The sequence below is a fragment of the Puma concolor genome, chromosome B1 (assembly GCF_028749965.1).
Source record: "Puma concolor isolate L17-30 chromosome B1, mPumCon1.1.hap2, whole genome shotgun sequence".
Lineage (NCBI taxonomy): Eukaryota > Metazoa > Chordata > Mammalia > Carnivora > Felidae > Puma > Puma concolor.
This window is the reverse complement of record NC_141670.1, coordinates 2,954,963-2,976,165: the sequence shown is the minus strand read 5'-3', so window position 1 is coordinate 2,976,165 and position 21,203 is coordinate 2,954,963. Positions and strand designations below refer to the sequence as shown.

The 21,203-nt window shown below is 41.6% G+C and overlaps 1 protein-coding gene across 5 annotated transcripts in view; it reads left to right on the top strand.

Annotated features, from left to right (window-relative positions):
* Positions 1-21,203, top strand: part of CSMD1 (CUB and Sushi multiple domains 1) — a 2,044,057-nt gene that overhangs the window by 1,727,601 nt on the left and 295,253 nt on the right. For all 5 annotated transcript variants that reach the window (XM_086703086.1, XM_086703088.1, XM_086703085.1 and 2 more), the window contains one exon: positions 10,675-10,877. In XM_086703086.1, the coding sequence (XP_086559212.1) occupies positions 10,675-10,877 (203 nt within the window). The remainder of the gene's footprint in view (positions 1-10,674; positions 10,878-21,203) is intronic.

The following is a 21,203-nucleotide window of genomic DNA, read 5'->3' as shown; positions in this document are numbered from 1 at the left end:
TCCCCAAAAAGGAAGTCCAAGATGTTGGTCTACGTCTCACAGCATTCCTTTGGTAATTACATTAAATTTCCTCATTATAAGCACTTAGAAAAAACTCAGTGCAGATGCACCAAAGCCTTGTCAGCTCTCCGTTTGTTCATCTTCCTTTCTTCTTATCTTACTCTTCCAGTTCCTTACTTAACATGCTCATTACCTTCCTTATTTTAATCTTCTCCCAGCTGACCTTTCAAATCCGTGCTCTCTCCTCCCCAGTCATTGCAACACTCCCATCGCTCATCAGCAAGCATAAGCTCCTTAACAAGAGCTGTAATACCGCCTTTGATTTTGCTTACTGTGCCTTCACAAATTTGTCTCCGACTACGAGTAGATGTGTTAGTCCCTAATCCCAGCTGTGCTACACCAGCTCTGTCTCTTGACCTCCGTTCTCCCCAATTATTCCTTCTTGCCTCGTCTCCAGATTCTTCCCATCTGTTAGGACCCAGTTGAAATGTCAACTCCTCAACAAAAATTTCATTCTTATTATCCCATCTAAAAATAACCCATTTTCTTCTTTGAATTCAGCATTTCGATCCTACAGCTACCATCCATCTGAGCGTCTGTCTGCGTGAATGTCATAAGCGTGTATCCACGGACGGAAGGCAAAACTCTTTGTACCGTAAGCTTCCCTCCTGCCCACACTCACACGATCCTCACATCTCACTAATGCCGTGACTGAAGCTCCCAGGTAGTACTCACGCACCCACCGTGGCCACCACTCTCCTGTTCAGACCCTTTTCATTCCTGAGACCTGTTAACTGACCATCCTGGGAGGGCTTTCTCTAGTCCATTGTTCCCATGCTAGGGAAGGTGTTTTATTTTCTTTATTAAAAACATTGGTTTAATATGACCAAAAATGAAGGCATATATAGACATTTTGAAAAATGTTAAAAAAAAAAAAAAAGACACACATTATACCTCTAGCAGACACGATTATGAGGATGTTGACGTGTCTTACATGCATGTTACGTGTACCTGTGTCTATTCTGCAGTGTGAGTGGCTGTGGTTAAATATTGTCTCTTGTTAGTAATTATGTTATTTCTAATTTTTGATATTATACATAATCATATGGAAAATAGTATTGCAAGTAAACTTTTGCTTATATTTATAATTAATACCTTAGAATACATTTCTAGGAAAATCTTTGTTGGGTCAAATTGTGGAAACATTTTTACATGCCTTTTTGTTTTGTGTTGTTTTGTTTCCTGAGAGAAGGCCTGTGAGCTGGGGAGGAGCAGAGAGAGGGGGAGAGAGTGAATCTTAAGTAGGCTCCACTCCCAGCCCAGAGCCCCACGTGGGGTTCAGCTCCATTTCACAACCATGAGATTATGACCCGAGCCAAAGTCGGGAATCAGGCACTCAACCAGCTGAGCCACTCAGGCACCCCCACATTTTTATAGGTCTTAATACAAATATTTCTAGAAAGCAAAAATGATCATTTCACTTTCTCACTTCAGAAAATGATTTTTGGTCTGCTTATTATGTGCAGAATAAATTCAAGCTCACTGGCATGCAATTCAAAGTATCTATCTTCACTTATTTTTGAAACACTGGAAAAGTGTTGCAGAAAAATCAAAAGGCTGAAAAGTAGTTGGCTGTCATCCTCGATGTGAAAGAAGACTACTGAAAAATTGTTACGTATTTCTAGAATTTCACTATGCAAACACAAATCTGTACACTTTTATTTATTCATTTATCTATTTATTGAATTACTTTTACACAAATAGTATCACGCCATAATTTTATTCTGAGCATTTTCTTCTCCGTTAATAAACATAGTCAGCGTTTTAGGTCCTTTCTCACAATTCCACCTCATCCCATCTAGTCACCGCGTAACAGTCCGTTGCCTGATTGTACCATCGTTTAGTTAAACCATACCCTGTCGGGACACGTGGGTTGTTTTTGGTTTGTCACTGTGATCAGCCATGCTGTGTATGCACATTTACGTTTTTAGGGCCGTTATGAAATTGCTTTTAAAAAGAATAGTTATGGCCTCCACCAGTGTATGAAAAGGGAGGGTCTCCACAATTTCACTGAAACCAAATAAAGTCTTTTAATCTTTGTCAGTCTGGTGGGAAGAGAAACTGTCTCTACAACATTTTGTTTCTTATGTTTATTTGTTGCTTTTATTTTTTGACGTTTTTAACATCTTTTTGTATTTGTTTACTAATTTTGTCCCTTTGCTTGTACTTGAATTCCCTTCTTTTTTTCTGTCTTACAAGACCCCTCCTAGACATCTTGAGGCAGAATTGGACACATGCCCCTCTGTATCGACCTGAAGCTTTATGCATATCTGTTGGAGCTTGTGATGTGGCCTTGTAGTGTGTATGGTTTTTGTTTCCTCACGGGCCTGTGTCTGAAAGGAATGGGAGCTTTAGGATGATACTCTATTTTCTTTCATTTTTAAATGTTCCCTACGTAGTTGTATAGTGTCTGGCGTATTGACATTTCGTATTTCTTTTATTTTAAATGGCTGTTAAGTTTTTGTGTTTACATTTTGTTTTATCGTGTTTTTTGTCAGTCATGAGACAGTTTTCAAATTGGCAAAACTCACAGCACCAAGCTGCATGGTTGTTTGCGTGTGTGTGGAAGCTTCTCACGAACATGTAACATGTACGCCTGAACCTGCACCAACTGTCAGTCAGTATGTGGCTTGTTCATGAAATAACCCCCCATGTAATCAGCAGCCAGATAAGAAACCAGAAATACAGGATCATCAAGATACAACATGTGCCCTTTGAGCTCCATTTGAATCACTCATTCGCAAGGATAATCACTATCCTGCTTTAAGATGAGCTTTGCCTAATTGGAACAATATGTAAAGTGGAATTATACAGTGCGATTGGTGTTAACATCTTCATTTCTGCAACCTTTCCCTCCCACTGATAGAGCTAGATTATTCCATTGCATGGATATACCATAATTTATTTATTCGTTCTGGGTATTGATGGATGTGTGGATTGTTTTTATCTGGTGTGAAGTACCATATTGAATATGCCTTCATGTATTATTTGGTGAATACACATATGTTTTTCTCTTGGATGCATAGCTAAGCACTAGAATTTCTGAGTAGTGGTGAGTCCTGCGCTCAGCCTTGGTAGATTCTGCCAAATGATCTCCCTAAGTGATCATATCCCTGTCTTTACTCCCATCACCACTTAGTTAAGATTTCCAGGTTTCCACCTTCCAAATACACTTGGCATTGACTGTCGTTTTCTTTCTTTCTCTTTTTCCTTTTCTTTTTTTCTTTCTTTCTTTCTTTCTTTCTTTCTTTCTTTCTTTCTTTCTTTTGTTCTTTCTTTCCTTTCTCTCTCTCTCTCTCTTTCTTTCTTTCTTTCTCATTCATTCATTCATTTTGACATAGAGACAGTGTGAGTGGGGGGAGGGGCATAGTAAAAGGGACAGAGAATCCCAAGAAGGCTCTGTGCTGTCAGTGCAGAGCCCAAAGTGGGGCTCCAACTCACAAACCGTGAGATCATGACCAAGGCCAAAACCAAGAGTCAGACGATTAACCAACTGAGCCACCTAGGTGCCCCTCTTTTTTTTTTTTTTTTTAATTTATTTATTTAGTTTGAAAGAGAGAGAAAGCGTGAGAGAGCACATGAGCAGGGTAGGGACAGAGAGAGAGAATCCCAAGCAGGCTCTGTGCTGTCAGCACAAAGCTAGATGTGGGGCTTGATCTCATGAACTGTGAGATCATGACCTGAGCCAAAATCAAGAGTTGGACACTTAACCAACTGAGCCACCCAGGCGCCCTGACTTTTTCATTTTAGCTATGCCAGTGAGTGTGTAGTAGTTTAAATTTGCATTTTCCTGATGATTCATCAAGGACAACATGCTTTTATATATGTTTATTTTTATAAACATCAAATTTTTATGTTTATTGGCCTTTTGAATATCCTCTTTTTATAAATTGCCAGTTGAAGTCTTTTGCCCATTTTTTTTTTTGTGTACCAGAATGCCTATCTTTTACTTTTCGATGTGTATATAGTTTATATATATATTAAATGCAATATGTTGTTAATTATATGTTTAACAATTGCTCTAATATTCTTCAGTCTTTTAATCTCATAAGAATGTCTTTTGATAAATATGGATTTAATATCAATGAGTCAAATTTATTTTGACTCATTTTTCTTTTATGGTTAGTGGTTTTCTTACCATTATTTAAATTGTGTTATATCAAATTGTTTTTTTTAGAGTTATTAATATTTAGGGGTCCAGATTAGGAAGTCCTGCCTTCCCAAAGTTATATAAATATTATGTTGAGTTTTCTTGCAGAAGACTTATTTTACCTGCACATTTGTATCTCCATTTCATCTGGAATTGATTTTTGTGTACAGTGTGAGGAATATTCAGGTATTTTGTTGTTTTTGCTGTTCTCAGTGAAATTCAATTGGCCATTTGTTGAAGTCAGTCTTTCTTCATTGAAGTATATAATGCGATCTTTATCATACACCAGGCCATCATAGACATGTGGGTCTGTTTCCAAACTTTATTGCATCCCCTGGCTCTATTTGTCTAACCAGTGTCATACTTTCCCATCTTAATTATTTAATTATTTTATAATAAGTCTTAATATCTGGTGCTATAGTCCTCCAGCTTTGCTCTTGGTAATATAGATTGCTCTCACTGTTCTTGACTCTTTGCATTTCCATATTCATTATAGAAATACTTGTTACTTTCCACAAAAGAAGTTTCTAGTATTTTCACTGGAATCACATCATATCAATAGAATTCGGGGAAACCTGATATCATTTACAGTGCTGAATTTTCTGATCCCTAACATAGTGTTTGGGATATTTATTTAGATCTTATATTACTTGTTTTGACAATGCTTTTCAGTTTTCTGTGTGGAGGTTTTTCACATCTTTTGTTGGAATTGTTCCTACCTACAGGATGCTTTTTTTATGAATGATAGTCTTCTTATGTTGTTCTGTATTTGTGGCTACTATATGGAAATGAATTATATTTTTATATTTATCCTATGTAAACTTCTTATTCTAAGAGTTTGTAGGTTTTCAAATTTTCTCTAGGCACACAATCATGCTGTCTACATTAGTAAGAGTTTATCTTCATTTTTTCCAAATCTTATGCCTTTTGCTTGTCTTATTTCAGGGGCTACAATCTCTAGAATAATGTTAATTAGAAGTAGTGATAGTTTGCTTCAGTGTTCTGTTCCCTGTCTCAGGGTCTAAACTCTTAATTGTTCTTTACTTCAGTAAATACACTTTAATCATAGAAAAAAAGTCTCCATAATGAAAAAAAATAACAAATATTAAATTTTACCATCTGAAGTTATGAAATTCCCCCAGAATCTATAGGAAAATTATTTGAATTTGTAAATAAAATTACTTATGCAAGGTAAATAAAAATAATAGTGTTTTCTACTTTTTTTTTTTTTTTTCACTTAGCTGTACTCTATGGACTTCTGGCTATATATAGCACTATTTACTGAACTTTTAATTCCTTTGTTGTTAGACCATTTATCCTGTTTTCAATTTTGTCTATATGTTTGTATGTCTGTATGTTTGTCTATATTGAGCTCCCAGAGCCAATTTTGATCATCTACATTTTCTAGAAAACAATTTCATGCATAGTTTAAAGCGTATTGCCATAGACTTACACATAGTAATTTCTTAAATTAGTTTCTTCACTTTTCATCTTTCCTTCATTAATTTGTATTTTTATCAAAAAGTATGACAAGCACACTGTATAAAAGTAAATCTACAGTGATAGTTACAATAAGTAGTGATTCTTTACATCATCTTAACTGCTGGAACTGATCGACATTATGAATTTTGCATTTATTAAGCCTAGGGTGTCCTGAGTAGCTTTAGTGAAAATCACTGAACACTTAGACACGTTCTAGTAAGACTGAAGTATACCAAAGGCAGGGAGATCTAACAAACAGCCAAAGAAAGAAACACATATGTTATTAGCTTGATAAAAGGCATCTTAACACAGACTAAAAGAAGGAGATCTTTGAAAAACTAAAGGAAAATAACCATCAACCTGGAATCCTATCATCAAACTATCTATCATTCCTTACCACAGGTACCTGTTATGCAATTACTGACCCACAAAATAGTACTATACTTTGTTTAGGGGTATATATTCACCAGGAATATATGACAGTCAGGAACTTTTGTTCAGCTTAAGAACATAATTTAATATAGACACGACTGAATTATAGGGAGACATTGGAAATGTCTTCTTATACATCTTTATGATTCATAGGTTCAATAGATAACAAGTTAGGAAGCTTATCGATTTGACCATGGACTTATTAGACTTATTTTAAAAAGATCTTCAACCTTCAAGTAGAACCTGAAAATTTTGTTCAAGTAAGTATGAAACATAAGCATGGTCACATACTAGGAACAAACTGTCAATGCATGTACACAGAATAACATATTTTTACCCCATATCCAGGCCAAAATGGGATAGAAATAGAAATGTATGGCAAAAAAAAGTCACATAGGAGAGGAAAACTCCTCCCTAATTCTTTTGTAACCTCTTGGGCTGGTCTGATAATTAACCTGATGTGAGATAAACTAACAGAAGAAGAAGAAGAAAAAAAAAAAACAGAAATTTAATTCACATGTACAGAAACCCCACTGGAAATGTAAGACTCAGAGCACTGACCAGAGCAGGCATGCTTTTATAGCTTTTAGACAAGGAGACAATAAATTTGTGAGGAATTGACGAGACAAAGATGTTTGGGTTTGGAGTGGTAGACTAGAGAGGAAGTCACAAGGTTTGCTTGCACAGCCTTCTCCGCCCTCGACCTGTCTCTCTGGTGGCAAGGAGGTCTTTCTGGTTCAGAGGGTACTTTTCACAGCAGAGATTAATCTCATACTTTCAGGAGGACAAGGCGGGTCACACAGTCCCTCTTGCACCGCTGTTTCTTAAGTAACTTTAATTCAAAATAACCAGTATTCCAACAGGACATATTTGGGGTTGGCAGATTCTGCTCCCCTTCACTAAGAAAACACACCTTCCATTTTAAAAATTAAAAAAAAAATAGGGGCACCTGGATGGATCAGTTGGTTGAGCGTCTGACTTTGGCTCAGGTCATGATCTCACAGTCCATGGGTTCGAGCCCCGTGTTGGGCTCTGTGCTGACGGCTCGGAGCCTGGAGCCTGCTTCGGATTCTGTGTCTCCCTCTCTCTCTGCCCCTCCCTGGCTCATGCTGTGTGTCTCTCTGTCTCAAAAATAAATAAACATTAGAAATATTTAAAAAAAAAAAGAAAAAATAACTCTATGGTCTTGTAAATAGGCATAGAAAAAATAATATATTTCATGATCAACAACATAACAGGATAAACAGAAATCCTCCTACCATAGTAAGCAGCAGCAGATTTTTCTTAAAATGAAAGGTTGTGACAAAATTTTTCAACAAAAGTATAATATAATATAATATAATATAATATAATATAATATAATATAATATATTACCTAATACATAAGCAGTAACAAAAGAGGGAAAACATGTTTTCAAGTAATTCATAGCCCATGGTTCTCTTTATTCACCTGTGACCCTTGACAATAACATCTAGTCCTTTGGTATAACAACCACTTATTTGCAGAAGACCCACACATTTGTTATTTCCATGCGGACTTTTCTTCAGAACTCCCGCTTCATATGAACAACCGTCTCCTTACCGTCTACGCTCAGTGCCCATTAGGCACCTTGAACCCTACACACCCCAAGCCCCTCCGTCCTCCGGTCTTCCCCGCCCCACAAACCTCGCCCACTTATTCTTTGTCAACTCTGTGGATGGCACCCCCCCCCCCAGCCTTTGTAGTTTCCAGGAAACTTGGGATGACCTTGCTTCCTCTCTCCCCCGTGTGCCTCATCCCATCCTGGTTCTGTCTTCACAATGTCCCCAGAGTCTGACAGCCTCTTAGTGTTTCCACTGCAGCTCCCCTGACAGCATGCATTTGCCTCCACTACTCTTGATTCGACATTTTCCTCCACACTCTGCTGTCCACACAGCAAGCAGAATAAAGGCTTTAAATCTTAGGCGAGATAGTTGCTTCACTGAAAATGTCCCATTGGCGTGTCACCCAACGGACAGGCTGCAAGGCACTAAATGTTCCGACCCCCTCTCCCCACGCCACCCCTGCCCGCTGTTTGTCTCACCCGAGCTTTCACTTCTCAGTCCCTCTCTCTACTCTGGTTACACGGAGTGCCCAGATGTCCCCAGGGCTGAGGGCACACCCTCCCTGCAGTTTGCTTGGCTTCACGCGTCCCTCCCTTGGGTTTGACAGACCTCTCTGCCTCCTCCGAGTCGCTGCTGAAGCCCGGCCCCGTGACGCGGCTCACCTAGGTACCCTGTTAGTACTTTAGCCCTTCCCTCCTGCTCCAGTGCTCTTTACTCTGCTTGGCTCTCTTCCTCCTCCGGTTCCATTTACCAGCCGCTGGCCGGCAGTCTTCTTCACTCGCATGAAGGGTCAAGGGTGGGGGCTCCGGCCTGGCCCCTCCCATCACCTCACCAGCTCCGTGAGAGCGGCTCTTCTAAGTTTCCTCATCTGAGGCGTCCAAGATTCCAGGAAGAATGCCAGGACACAGCTGGTGATCAGTAGACACTTGTTGAGCCGCTGAACTGTATGGAGGGAGGGAAGCGTTAGAGACACAAAACACGTTCTACCTCGTGAGTCATCAGGGGGATGCAATTTGCCCGGGATAGCATCCCTCAAGCACCAGATGTTCTATTTGTACGACTACCGGAGTCTGATAACATCGGGTGTTGGTAAACACGTGACAGAACGAAGGCCTGCGACCACTACTGTGAGGCTCAGTGCTCAGGTCACTGGGCAGAACAGCTTGGAGATTCTGTTTGAGCCTAGAAAGATCCTGGGTGAGTTCACAGGGGTGCTTGCTGGAGCACCATTGCCATAATTAATAGGAATGCTCAGTTGGTTGAGCATCTGACTCTTAATTTCAGCTCAGGTCATGACCTCATGGTTCTTGAGTTCAAACCCTGCATCGGGCTCTGTGCTGTCGGTCCAGAGCCTGCTTGGGATTCTCTCTCTCCGTCTTTCTCTGCCCCTCCCCTCCTCTTTCTCTCCCTCCCTCCCTCTCTCTCTCTCTCTCTCTCTCTCTCTCTCACAAAATAAATAAATAAATGAACTTAAAAATAAGATGTGGGAATGTGGCTATACTCTTGTGGTGAGCAAGGCATAATGCATAAACTTGTCAAATCGCTGTGTTGAACACAACTAATATGATGCTGTGTGTTGACTATACTTCCACAAAAATAAGTAAACACACACACACATACACACACACACAGAAAACCTCAAAAATAAAATGTAAAAACAAACTATCGTTTAGTAGAGGACTAGAAAAATAAGCATTTACCCATGCTTTTACAGTGTAGGAACAAAACTCTACATTTTTCGGTGTGAAGGACTTTCATGTAAGTAACACTGAATGTAAAAAGCAACTTGAAAATGGTAGCAGGACATACACCCCAAAATGACCTGTCTTATGCCATAAGTGTTCAATGTAGAAAACAGGACTAGAGATTGTCTGGGGAGACGTATGCACGCGAACGTGGAAATGATGGAAATGTGAAAGGGGAAATGTACTAGGGAACAGTCCATCCACATTTTAGCAGTGTGCAGTGAGCAGAAGGACCGATGAGTGCGTGGAAGAGAGGGTTGTGTGGCCGTGTCTGTAAGATTTTATTTTTGCAGACGATCTGCAGCTGAGGAGCCCAGCACGATAGTGCCGTGGAGGCGGTACAGGGTCTGCTACAGCCTGTACTTTTCTCCATGTTAAAATTATTTTATGTCGACATCTTAGGATTTTTATCTCCCTGACAATTTTGTGCAACACGCGGTGAAGGAGAAACTGGAGACCAACCCCGTCAGGAACTAGTGAGTTGTGTTGGTCCGTTAGCTAAGCCCTTCCACGCGGCTGTTTGCTTGTCCCGACGACAGTCCTGCCCGGAAGAGTGAGCTTTCTAGAGGAGAGATGTTTTACGTTGCTCTGGGAGATGTCTGTAAATCTGATAGAAGTAGATGAACATGTTCTCGAGACGGGAGTTGGTGTCACACATTTCTGCCTTTGTGTTGGTATTTCAAATTATGCATTTTTCTGAAAATAAAACTTATAGAAACCAACATATGAGATGGTTCGGGTCCAAGGACAGCATCCCCGTGCTTCAAAGAGGGCCTTTGCAGGTGTCTCTCTGGGCACGGATGCTACCACCTAGTGGGGTGTTTCAGGAACCACACGGAAGCCACGGAAAGATCAGACTTTGATTAGCTTAAAGCCAAGCGATGTCGAAGTCGCCTTTGATTTGTGAGCCCGAGAAAGCTTTGAATTATGAAAAGAACTGACAGTCTCAGAAGGAATCGTTCCATTGTTTCGTCCTTAACACGCGGCTCTGCATAGAGCTTGGCGGTGTGTGTCCGTCAGGGGCAGAAGGGATCCTCGGTGCACCAGTGGGTCCACGTCCGGGAGGCTCGGTCCCCTCTGCCTCGTTGTCAGGTGACACCGTGTCTCCGGGGTGTGGGCAGACGAGATGAGCTCGCGTGCATTCCCGGTGGTGCTCAGGTGTTCTCGTGGAGCGGGAAGCCCTCTTCCGAGTAAGTGTTCCAGCTGTGCTCTCTCCCGCAGCCTGCACTTCATCGTGTTCGACACCGAGACGGCCCATGACATCCTGAAGGTCTGGGACGGCCCCGTGGACAGTGACGTCCTGCTGAAGGAGTGGAGCGGCTCCATGCTCCCCGAGGACATCCACAGTACCTTCAGCTCGCTCACCCTGCAGTTCGACAGCGACTTCTTCATCAGCAAGTCTGGCTTCTCCATTCAGTTCTCAAGTAGGTGACGGCCGCCCTCTCCCTCGTCCTCGCGGTCATTTGTGCTGCCGTTTGTGTCCTTAGGCCTCGCCCCTAATGGAGGTAATTTCTGTGGAGCGTAATGGGAAATTTTGAAAATGCGTCTCAAGAGAAAAGTCCGTTTTAGGGAACGCTCGCGTTGGCAGGAAGGGTTGGGCATCGCATGTCCGCGGTTACGTGAAAAGATACACACACAACTTTAAAGGCTCGAGTTAACTAGGGAAATTTGGGCCCAAGACATGTGTGGATCTCTACCTGAATGTAAAGTTTATCTCTGGTGCCCCTGCAAAACCTGTACCAACTCCAGGCTCCCTGATTGTGCTATGAAGTCCCCATGCAATGGAGATGCTCACCTGCTGTGCTCTGCGTGTCCGTGGTCAGCCACCCCAAACACAAGTGCCCTGATTCTTCTCCTTCTTTGGACCAAGGTCTTGAGTACTTCACTTGAGACGGCGATCTCTGGGCGATCGCTCACAGGACACAGTGTTCGCACATTTGAGCTCTTACCTCCTGAAAGACAGGTTCCACCTTGGCTTTTTTTTTTTTTTTTTTTTAACTCTCCAGCCCATTTTCAATGAGCAGTTTCTCAAGAAGGAAGGAGTGAAGATATTTTGTGGAAGTTCCACTTTTTTCAAAATTTTTTTAATGTTTATTTATTTTTGAGAGAGACAGAGACAGAGCGTGAGCAGGTGAGCGGCAGAGAGAGGGAGACACAGAATCCGAAACAGGCTCCAGGCTCTGAGCTGTCAGCCCCATGAGATCATGACCTGAGCCGAAGTCGGACGCTCACCCGACTGAGCCACCCAGGTGCCCCGGAAATTCCGCTTTTGAGTGCCCTTCAAGTTGCACCACGTAGAGATCATATGATTTGGCGGTGCACGTGGTCAGCCGTTGGCGTAAGCCAAGTGGGGTTTGCACATAACACCTTCCAACCCGCCTTATCCCTTGGCAGGTCACTGGTGAGCATACTTAGGATTTACATAAGCAAATGGACTTAGCTCAATTTAATGCTTTAAAAGGTTGCTAATAAAAATGAGATTATCATCTGCACAATTTTTTATCTCTGGTTTTACTGCGCTTCGAGCGCGGTAATTTGCAATAGTTTGCAAACATGTGCTAAATTTTTCACTGGTCTTTGGTAAAAACATCAGAGGTAAGTTTGTTCCAGCGAACCTAGCTTGGGGGAAAATGTCCTTCATCTTAAGAATTTTGCTCTTTATCTTCAGAAATGGTGGTGAGTAGACAGTAGATGTGTAATCTACTGTCCTTCTCTGGCAAAACAAAAATGTTGGCAACACTATGAGGTTATGTTTGTTTTTCTCTCTTACCTGTTGTATACTTTCCTAATCTGTCTTAACAGATAACTTTTTAGAGCAATTTTGGGTTCACAGCAACATTGAGAGGAATACAGAGGTTTCCCGTATACCGTCCCCCAAATGCCCAGCCTCCCCCGTTGGCAACATCCCCACTAGATGGTGCATTGGCCACAGTTGATGAACCCATGGTGACATCATCATCACCCAGAGTCCACAGTACATGCTACGGATGTGCACAAATGTGCAATGACATGTATCCACCGTGATGGCGTCATACAGTCATTCATGGCCCTACACATCTCTGTTCCAACCGCCCACCCCTCCCCTATACCCTCAGCCACTGGCAACCACAGATCCCTTTACTGCCTCCATGGGTTTGCTTTGCCCAGAATGTCATAGAGTTGGAATCACTCGGTGATTCCCACGCTACAGGATGCTTTTTCCGATGGGTTTCTTACACTTGGTGATATGCATTTAAGGCTTCCCCGTGTCTTTGCACCTCTACTTAGTGATGGATAACTCATTTCTTTTTAGCGATGAAAAATACTTCACTGTCCAGATAGACCAGAGTTTCTTAACCCGTCACTACTGAAGGGCATCCTGGTTACATACAGGTTTTGGCAATCATGGGTAAAGCTGCTGTAAACATTCTTGTTCAGCTTTTTGTGTGAACATAAGGTTTTAATTCATTTAGGTAAATACCAAGGAGCTTGATCACTGGATCGTACGGTAAGAATATGTTTGGTTTTATTCTTGGCCTTTTAAAACCCTTCCTTTTTTAAAATTCTTGCAGAGCCTGGAAACCGCTTATTTTCCTGTGTTCCTTCAGGATTCCTTCTTTTCAGGAAAAGACAACTTCCTACTTTGGGTTTTTTTTATTTTAAAGGCCCTTTGTTTTATATGAGAATAACAGACATTTTGATTCTCCTTATATGTTGATGTTTAGGAAGTGGACAACATGAACACATCCATTGAAGTTCCTACAGAAATGAAACTTGCTTATTTTTTTGTAAATTCAGTGTTCCAGGTGCTCTAGTTTGAACCATGTGAAGGTGTCAATTTTATACATAAGAATGTGTGACTATTGGTAAATCGTATGGTTTTACAGGACCCTTGTGCATGAACTTTCCCCCCTCCATTCCCAGCTACTAAGTCCCTACGTCTGGTACACTTTGAGAAATTCCACATTAAGGGCAAAAATATACTAATGATTCTGAGGTTCTATAATTAATTGGGTTTCTGCAAGGTTGTCTTAAAAACTCTATAAAAAGGCCAAAAAAATATATAAAATGTTGCTTGTTATAATTTAGATTATTATAAATTAGATTATAATTATAATTTATAATTTTTCCCGGACTCTAAGGAAACTTGGGCTTCTCTGTTGATCTCTAAAGATTTGTGACTGACCTTCTGTCTCCTTTTTTATTGCTTTATTTGTGAATTGAAGATATTATACCAATTTCTAAGGACATTTGCATTTAACCCTGCATTCTGTGTTGTACATTTTCTCTTTGCCTTTTTAGATTATTCTCTGCCTTTTCCCAAGCTGCTCGCTGACCCTAGAGGTGAACATGTGTGCACTAGGCCTTCTCTCCTATTTGCATTCATCCACTGGGGAGCTCTGTCAGGACATGAGAAATACAGGATGTAGTGTGTGGCCGGGGGTTTGATGTACCCTGTTCCCTCCCCTGTCGATTTCCCTGGGGCTGGCTGTGTCCCTCCATCGAAACTTACTGCTTTTCTCAAGAAGTTGTGTCTGTCCATGTTCTTTCCAGATACTTATAACCAGTTCTCAGCAACCACACCTCTACCTGGGGTTAACCTTTTAAGGAAGCCCTCTCAAATAATCCTATTGGAAGTGTGCTCTAGGTTTTGTGTTGGATCCTTATTTAATTGTAAATAAGTTTGCAGTTCTATGAGCGACATTGGGAAGCCTGTGAAATGGTCAAGGATGTGTTCCACTCTCTGTTGTTAGAACAAAGGCCATTTCTCAGTTTTCTAAGTGAAATTGTATCCACTTCAAGCTCCTATGCATGAAGGTAGATGAGAAGTCCAATATCAGTCTGTTGTACAAAGCCCCCTCCCCATGTTGTGGTGTGTGGGGAGTCAGGATGTGTTCTGTGTGGTGAGTAGCAGGAGACCAGGTCCTCTCTGCTCTCTTTGGGTGCTGTTCTTGCCCTTGGTGGCCACACAGATTCGTCTCACGGAGGCTCTGTCTGTGGATAGAGCTGGAACACAGCGGCCTGCCCCTCTCCACAGCCAAGATGCTCCATGAACTTCGAGTAAAGTCTGCCATTTCTGGGACACCAGTGGGAGTGAGATACTGGGACACAAGACTCTGTGTCTCTGAGAACTTGATGAAAAGTTGACTCCTACACCTAGTTACCCTAGATGTAACAGTCAGAATTTGCCCAGGACAAAAAAGTTTCCTAAAACCCCTCAGGTAATAAAACTGACACGCCCATGTTCCAGGAACCCCTGTCGGCACAAGTGCACTGGGGCATTTTGGTCAACCTACCCTTACCCGTGACCAATGTGCCAGTCTCCATCTCTGCAGTTGTGGGACCTTCCTTTCCTCATCAGACTTTCCTCATGGGAGGCTCCATTGAGAAACCAAATTTAAACTGGAGTCTTGCTAAACCAAAGGTCTGAATCTCCTCAAAATATGCAAAAGAGTCCATCTCTCCAGACCAAAAGGGCTTTGCTCCTCTTCTGTAAGTGAGAAGAAGGCAAAGTCCATAAATTTTTATCTATGATCTTGAGACAACAACAACAACAAAGGCACTTTATATATAAGTTAGATTGTTTTAGCATTCATAAGTCAAGCTAATGTTAAAATTTGAAGTATTAGCACCACACTGCGATTTCAAAATAAAATTTAAAATGATGGAACTGAAAAAAAAATGTTTTCCTCATGTAATTGATGCCAAGTATAACCACTGTTCCCAGGCAAAAGTGCCCTTTATTCAGTAGTATTAAATTCGAGTTTTCTTGATAAGCCATTTTAACTTGATAGCATGCCAATAATATGTGAACTAAGAATTATAGGTGTCACTGAATTACTGGAGGGAAAAATACTCATTTGGGCATTGGTTTTCTTAGAGGTACTTAAATCATCAGATTTTAAATAAGCATAAAGCATAAGAACTTGACCTCACTGCCATTGTATGTCTCAGGCACGTGACTCCGTACTAAGTTGGAGCTTTTCAATTTTGACGACACCCCTGTTCTCAAAATGCCTTCTTCAGCTGCTTCTGTCTTTCTTAGTCCTCTTTCTTCCACTGGCCACTCTTTTGTGGCCTCAGTTTTTTGTTTTTGTTTTTGTTTTACCATTGTACTTTTATTTAATTTTGTGTGCATATTATCACTATTTTTTAAATTTAAATCCAGGTTAGTTAATATATAGTGTAATAATTTAGGAGTAGAATTTGTGATTCATCACTTACCTATAACACCCAGTGCTCATCCCAACAACTGCCCTCCTTAACGCCCATCGCCCATCTAGCCCATCCCCCCACCCACAACCCTCAGTTTGTTCTCTCTAGTTAAGAATCTCTTATAGTTTCTCTCCCTCTCTGTTTTTCTCGTTTTTTTTTTCTTTCCTTCCCTTATGTTCATCTGTTTTGTATCTTAAATTCCACTTAAGAGTGAACTCATATGGTATTTGTCTTTCTCTGACGGCCTTATTTTGCTTAGCATAATACACTCTAGTTCCATCCACGTTGTTGCAGATGGCAAGACTTCATTCTTTTTGATCAACGAATAATATTACATTGTGTGTGTGTGTGTAAACATTAAACATTTTTTTAAATTATATCTATATCTGTATCTGTCTATCTCACATCTTCTATATCCATTCATCAGTCAGTGGACATTTGGGCTCTCCCCATACTTTCGCTATTATTGATAATGCTGCCAGAAACATTGGTGGGCATGTACCCCTTCGAAGCAGCACTCCTGGAGCCTTTGGATAAATCCCTAGTAGTGCAATTGCTGGGTCATAGGGTAGCTCTGTCTTTAGCTTTTTGAGGAGCCTCCATAGTGTTTTACTGAGTGGCTGTGCCAGCTGGCACTCCCATCATCAGTTCTGTTGCGGCCTCTTTTGCTGGTTTTCCTCTTTCTGCCCTCAAACTCTAAAGGCTGGATGTGTCTAGGGTGACATCATGTGTTTCTTCCTGTCAACATTCACTCCTCGGGTTTTATCAGCCAACCTTCCAAAACCTCTGCCCTGAGCATCCACTCTCCATTTGCCACTGTTCCCTGCCTTCAACTTGGCACATGAAACTTGGCCTCACTTCCAACCCAGTCGTCTCCCAAAGCTGACGTTCTCGAAGTCTCTCCTGTCATGGCACATGGCAACTCCATTCTGGTTGTTGTCCGGGCAAAGCCTCCGAAGTCATTTTTTTTTAGAAATCTCTTTCTCACACCCCATATAACCCCGCACCAAATTCAGTAGGGTCCATATTCAAAACCCCAAATCCAACCAGTTGTCTCAACCTGTGCACTTGCCACATTGGTCTAAGTCTTTTGGGCTTGGGCTGGGTTATCCAGGCTTCGTCTCTCCTGCTCTTGCCCATTTACTAACTTACCTGAGCACAGGAACCAAGATGAGTCTTTAATAAAGGCTATGAAATCTTCTGTGCAAACTTCCCCTAATCCACATTGTCAACACCACCCTCAGTCACTGCCCTCCATCCTGTCAAACCCCCTGTAAGTTAACACTCCAGCAGAACACCAACCTTCCCTCGGGGTGTCCCCCATATATGGTGTATGTCCATTTTACATACTTAAATCCCCACCCTCATCTCTTTGCTGGCTTAACAATCCTAGTGTGGCCACGCCACCTTTGAAGATTCCTTTAGCGGAATGAGCCCTTTGTCACTTAAAGGTCCCCAGATCCAACAGCCATACATCTGGTGGAGTGCTTATTGTGTCATCTGTGAGTACTGTTTGTTGTTGCTAGACTCAGTTCCTGGAGGGCAGACTGTATTTGTATTTCTACAACCTGATAATGTGATTAGTGGCTAAAAGGATTTGCTAATTGAAAATGCTTGAAAATACTGAGATGGCTTCGACTGCATGACAAACAGTGTGTCATCTACAGAAAATGATGTGTTTTGCATTAACTTTGGCTTCATTCAGAACTTTTAATAGGCAAGACTTTAATCATAAATATTTAAAGACTAATTTTAATAATAAAGCTTCTTTTTTCCCTCCTGGATTATTTTCTACTCGATGTTGATAGTTAAGATAAATGATCTTCAATGTTTATTATTAGAAGTGTAGTGGCCAATATAGACTGTGTTTTGACTAGTCAAGATCGCATTATACAGATTCAGTGAAAGTCAGGCATCTTTGTTGACGATTTATACCTTTATTTATCCTTGATTACTTAATTGTTTATACCATTCAGAAAGCAGGCAGAACATTTTCATTTTATAAAGCTAATGCCCATTTTTTTTTTTTTAATTTTTTTTTTCAACGTTTATTTATTTTTGGGACAGAGAGAGACAGAGCATGAACGGGGGAGGGGCAGAGAGAGAGGGAGACACAGAATCAGAAACAGGCTCCAGGCTCTGAGCCATCCGCCCAGAGCCCGACGCGGGGCTCGAACTCACGGACCGCGAGATCGTGACCTGGCTGAAGTCGGACGCTTAACCGACTGCGCCACCCAGGCGCCCCTTAATGCCCATTTTTAACATGAGCACAGTGTAATCTATCATTTGGTCAATTTGGTTATCATTAAATCATGATCATTTTTTGCCCCTGCTCTAAAATACTCTTGGGACAGGGACAGCTGTTTACTGAGGGTAAACTGAGGTTTACTGAGGTTGCTTAGTCTCAGCCCCGCATGTGTGTGTGTGTTTCACAGCTACGGATGCAGGAAGGTGTGCAGCACGCGCTTCCCTGTGTGTTTTTACTACACTTGCCCATAAGACGAGCTCTTCTGAGCTAGGAAATGAGCTGTTGACACTCACAAGATATTCAAACCCCATTAAAGATCCATTGTCCTGCCAGCTCCACGCAGCATGTAAAACATGAGAACATGCATTGACTAGTGCAATTATGCTAATTGTAATCAGCCTAACACCTTTCATTAAAGCTTAATTACCATTTAATCATGCATAAAATGCAAGAAAATGGAGTTCGGCACAGAAAACTGACCTTTGCTCCGGGGGTTAAATAAGCTTCAGCTGAGCCTTCAGTGGTCTCTACCATCCGCCCTTCCTTCTTAGGGAAAACAGCTCTGGAGCAAGTTGGCGTGTCAGATTCTGTGGGATGGATTTCTTCGTAAATCACGGCTGTAACTTAGCGGCTGCATGACATCTCTTCCTAATTTGCTTTATTGAGAGATAATTTAGTAGGTAATTTTCAGGTGAAAAAAATCATTTGCTGTTTATAATGACAGAGGCTGTTGGGGCTGCCAGCCGCCAAATGGGCTGGGATTGTGTCATGGGAGAGATCCAGCCACGAGCCCTGAGTTTACGGGCCCGGTGTCCGTGACGCACAGCACGTGGCAAGTGCAGCTGTGACCACTGATCCTCTCTGCTCGCCCAGAACTTGCCTCAGGGGACCGATGGAGAGCTGACCGCAAACTCTCACTGTTGGCCACTCACACACACAGATTGTGAGCAGCTCAAGGTGGAAGAGTTTTATTCAACTTTGATTAGCAGCACCCAGCTCATGACAGAGGCACAGAGCACGTGTACTGCATTGATTGAGCATGATATGCCAGCTTAGCTGAGGCTCTAAATCCCACGTTCCGTGGGAAGCTGGGATTTTAGCTGGATTAGTCTTGTCTGATAGCAACAAGATTGGTAAGGAAAGGAAAGGAGAGAAACAGGACAGGTACATGACACCTTCACTGTTTGTGAGAATATATCTTGTTTCCCTCCACTTTAATGAGATATAATGTGACACCGTATAGAAGTAAGGTGTACACCCTGGTGATTCATACGTTTATATTTTGCAGAATGATTAGCACGTTCGTTTTTGCTAACACCTCCATCACATCGCGTAATCACCATCCTTTTCGGTGGTGAGAACATGTAAGATGTACTCCCTTAGCAACTTTCATGTGTATAATACAGTACCTTTCACTATAATCACCATGCATCGGACTCCTAGAATTTATTTACTGTGTTACTAGAACTTTGTACCATTTGACCAACATCTCCCCATTTCCCACATCATCCAGCCTGTGGTAACTACCTTTCTATGATCCTATGATTGTGACTTTTTTAGATTCCACCTATGCGATGTATACAGTATTTGTCTTTCTATGTCTGATGTAGCTCATATCTCACTGAACATAATGCCCTCCATGTCTACCGTATTGTCACATATGACAGGATTTTCTTCTTTATTAAGACTAAATAATATTCCATTATATATCTATATATCTATTACATCTAATCTATATCTATGTCTATATCTATCTACACACACACACACACACACACACACACACAGAGACAGAGAGAGAGAGAGAGAGAGAGAGAGAGAGAGATCTACAATGGGATTACATCTTTATCAGTTCACCTGTTCAGGGACACTTAGGTTGTTTTCTTATCTTGTCTGTTATGAATAGTGCTGCAGTGGACATGGAGGTATAAATATTTATTCAAGATCCTATTTTGATTTTCTTTGGATAAATGCCCCATAGTGAGACTGCTGGATCATACTGTAATTCTACTTCTTTAAATTTTTTAAGGAAATTCCGTACTGTTTCCCACGGTGGCTGCACCAATTTATATTTCCACCGACAGTGCACAATGGTTCCCTTTTCTTGAGGATATCTCTTGGATCCTTGATATAAAAGAGAATATCAACATTTTTCTATAGAACTACCATCTGGAGTATCATCTGTAACTGCCTTCCTGCTAACAAAGATCCTACCCACACTCAAAGCTCATTGATCAGACCTCAGGCAACAGTGATGTCTGTGGATAGCCACAGCCTGCCCACCCTTCACCAAGACGTTGGACATAGAATTTCCCATGAATCTCAAACTCTAAATCAACACATGATATATTAGGCAGACTTATGCAACCTCATTTTGAGGAAAGGGAAATGCTCCCAAATTTAATAGACTGAATTATCACAATGTCTTTAAAAACATGTCATTCAAAAATAAGTGGAGTCAGTAATGAGAGCATAGAAAATGCAAATCACCGTGGCAATAAATGTTGAGATTAACCATCTAACCACACCCTGTCCTTGGTAAGGGTTACCCTTGGCCTCATAATGTGTGTGATACCATAGGTATAATAATTTCACAGTAATGAATTTAACCGTTCATCTGTGCACTCACGCATGGATCCATTTATTTGCCAACAAATATTTGACCCCTTCCTATTATGTTTCTGATATGATGCTGGTATTGGAAACCCACAGCTGTGGAAGGCAGAAATTGCCCCAGTCATCAAAAATGGTAGGAGAAAGGCAATTAGACAATGAATGTCTACAACGTGAATGGTTATAGCACCACTGAAACAACGTATGCCATTCAACAGCAATCCCGCACGTCTCTGGTTCCCGCAGATCCTATCCGTGTCCTTGCCCTCCCTTGGATGACCTGTCCAGCCCTGGGATTCTCAGTTCCCATCTTGTCTCTGGTTCCCGCAGATCCTATCCGTGTCCTTGCCCTCCCTTGGATGACCTGTCCAGCCCTGGGATTCTCAGCTCCCATCTTCTACCCTTTGGTCTTCTCCACTGCATTTCCCTAACTCCTCTTGGGGTGCTCACTGGTCATGCTTCACCTAAAGCTCTTGAAAAGTTAAGTTCAAACCTGTCTCTCTTCTACTCTCATATCTATCTGTCTCCACCCCCGTTTACTTCATTCCTTTGCTCTTACTGGGGCACCGAGGCTGTTGCTTTCTCCTTCCTATTCCTTCCTCCTAATTTGTGATTCCTCTTCCCTTACAGAGCAATGTCTTCTGTAGAATCTCTCCTGTGATATGCTGGACCCCCTTGTCTCGTGAGCTTTGTG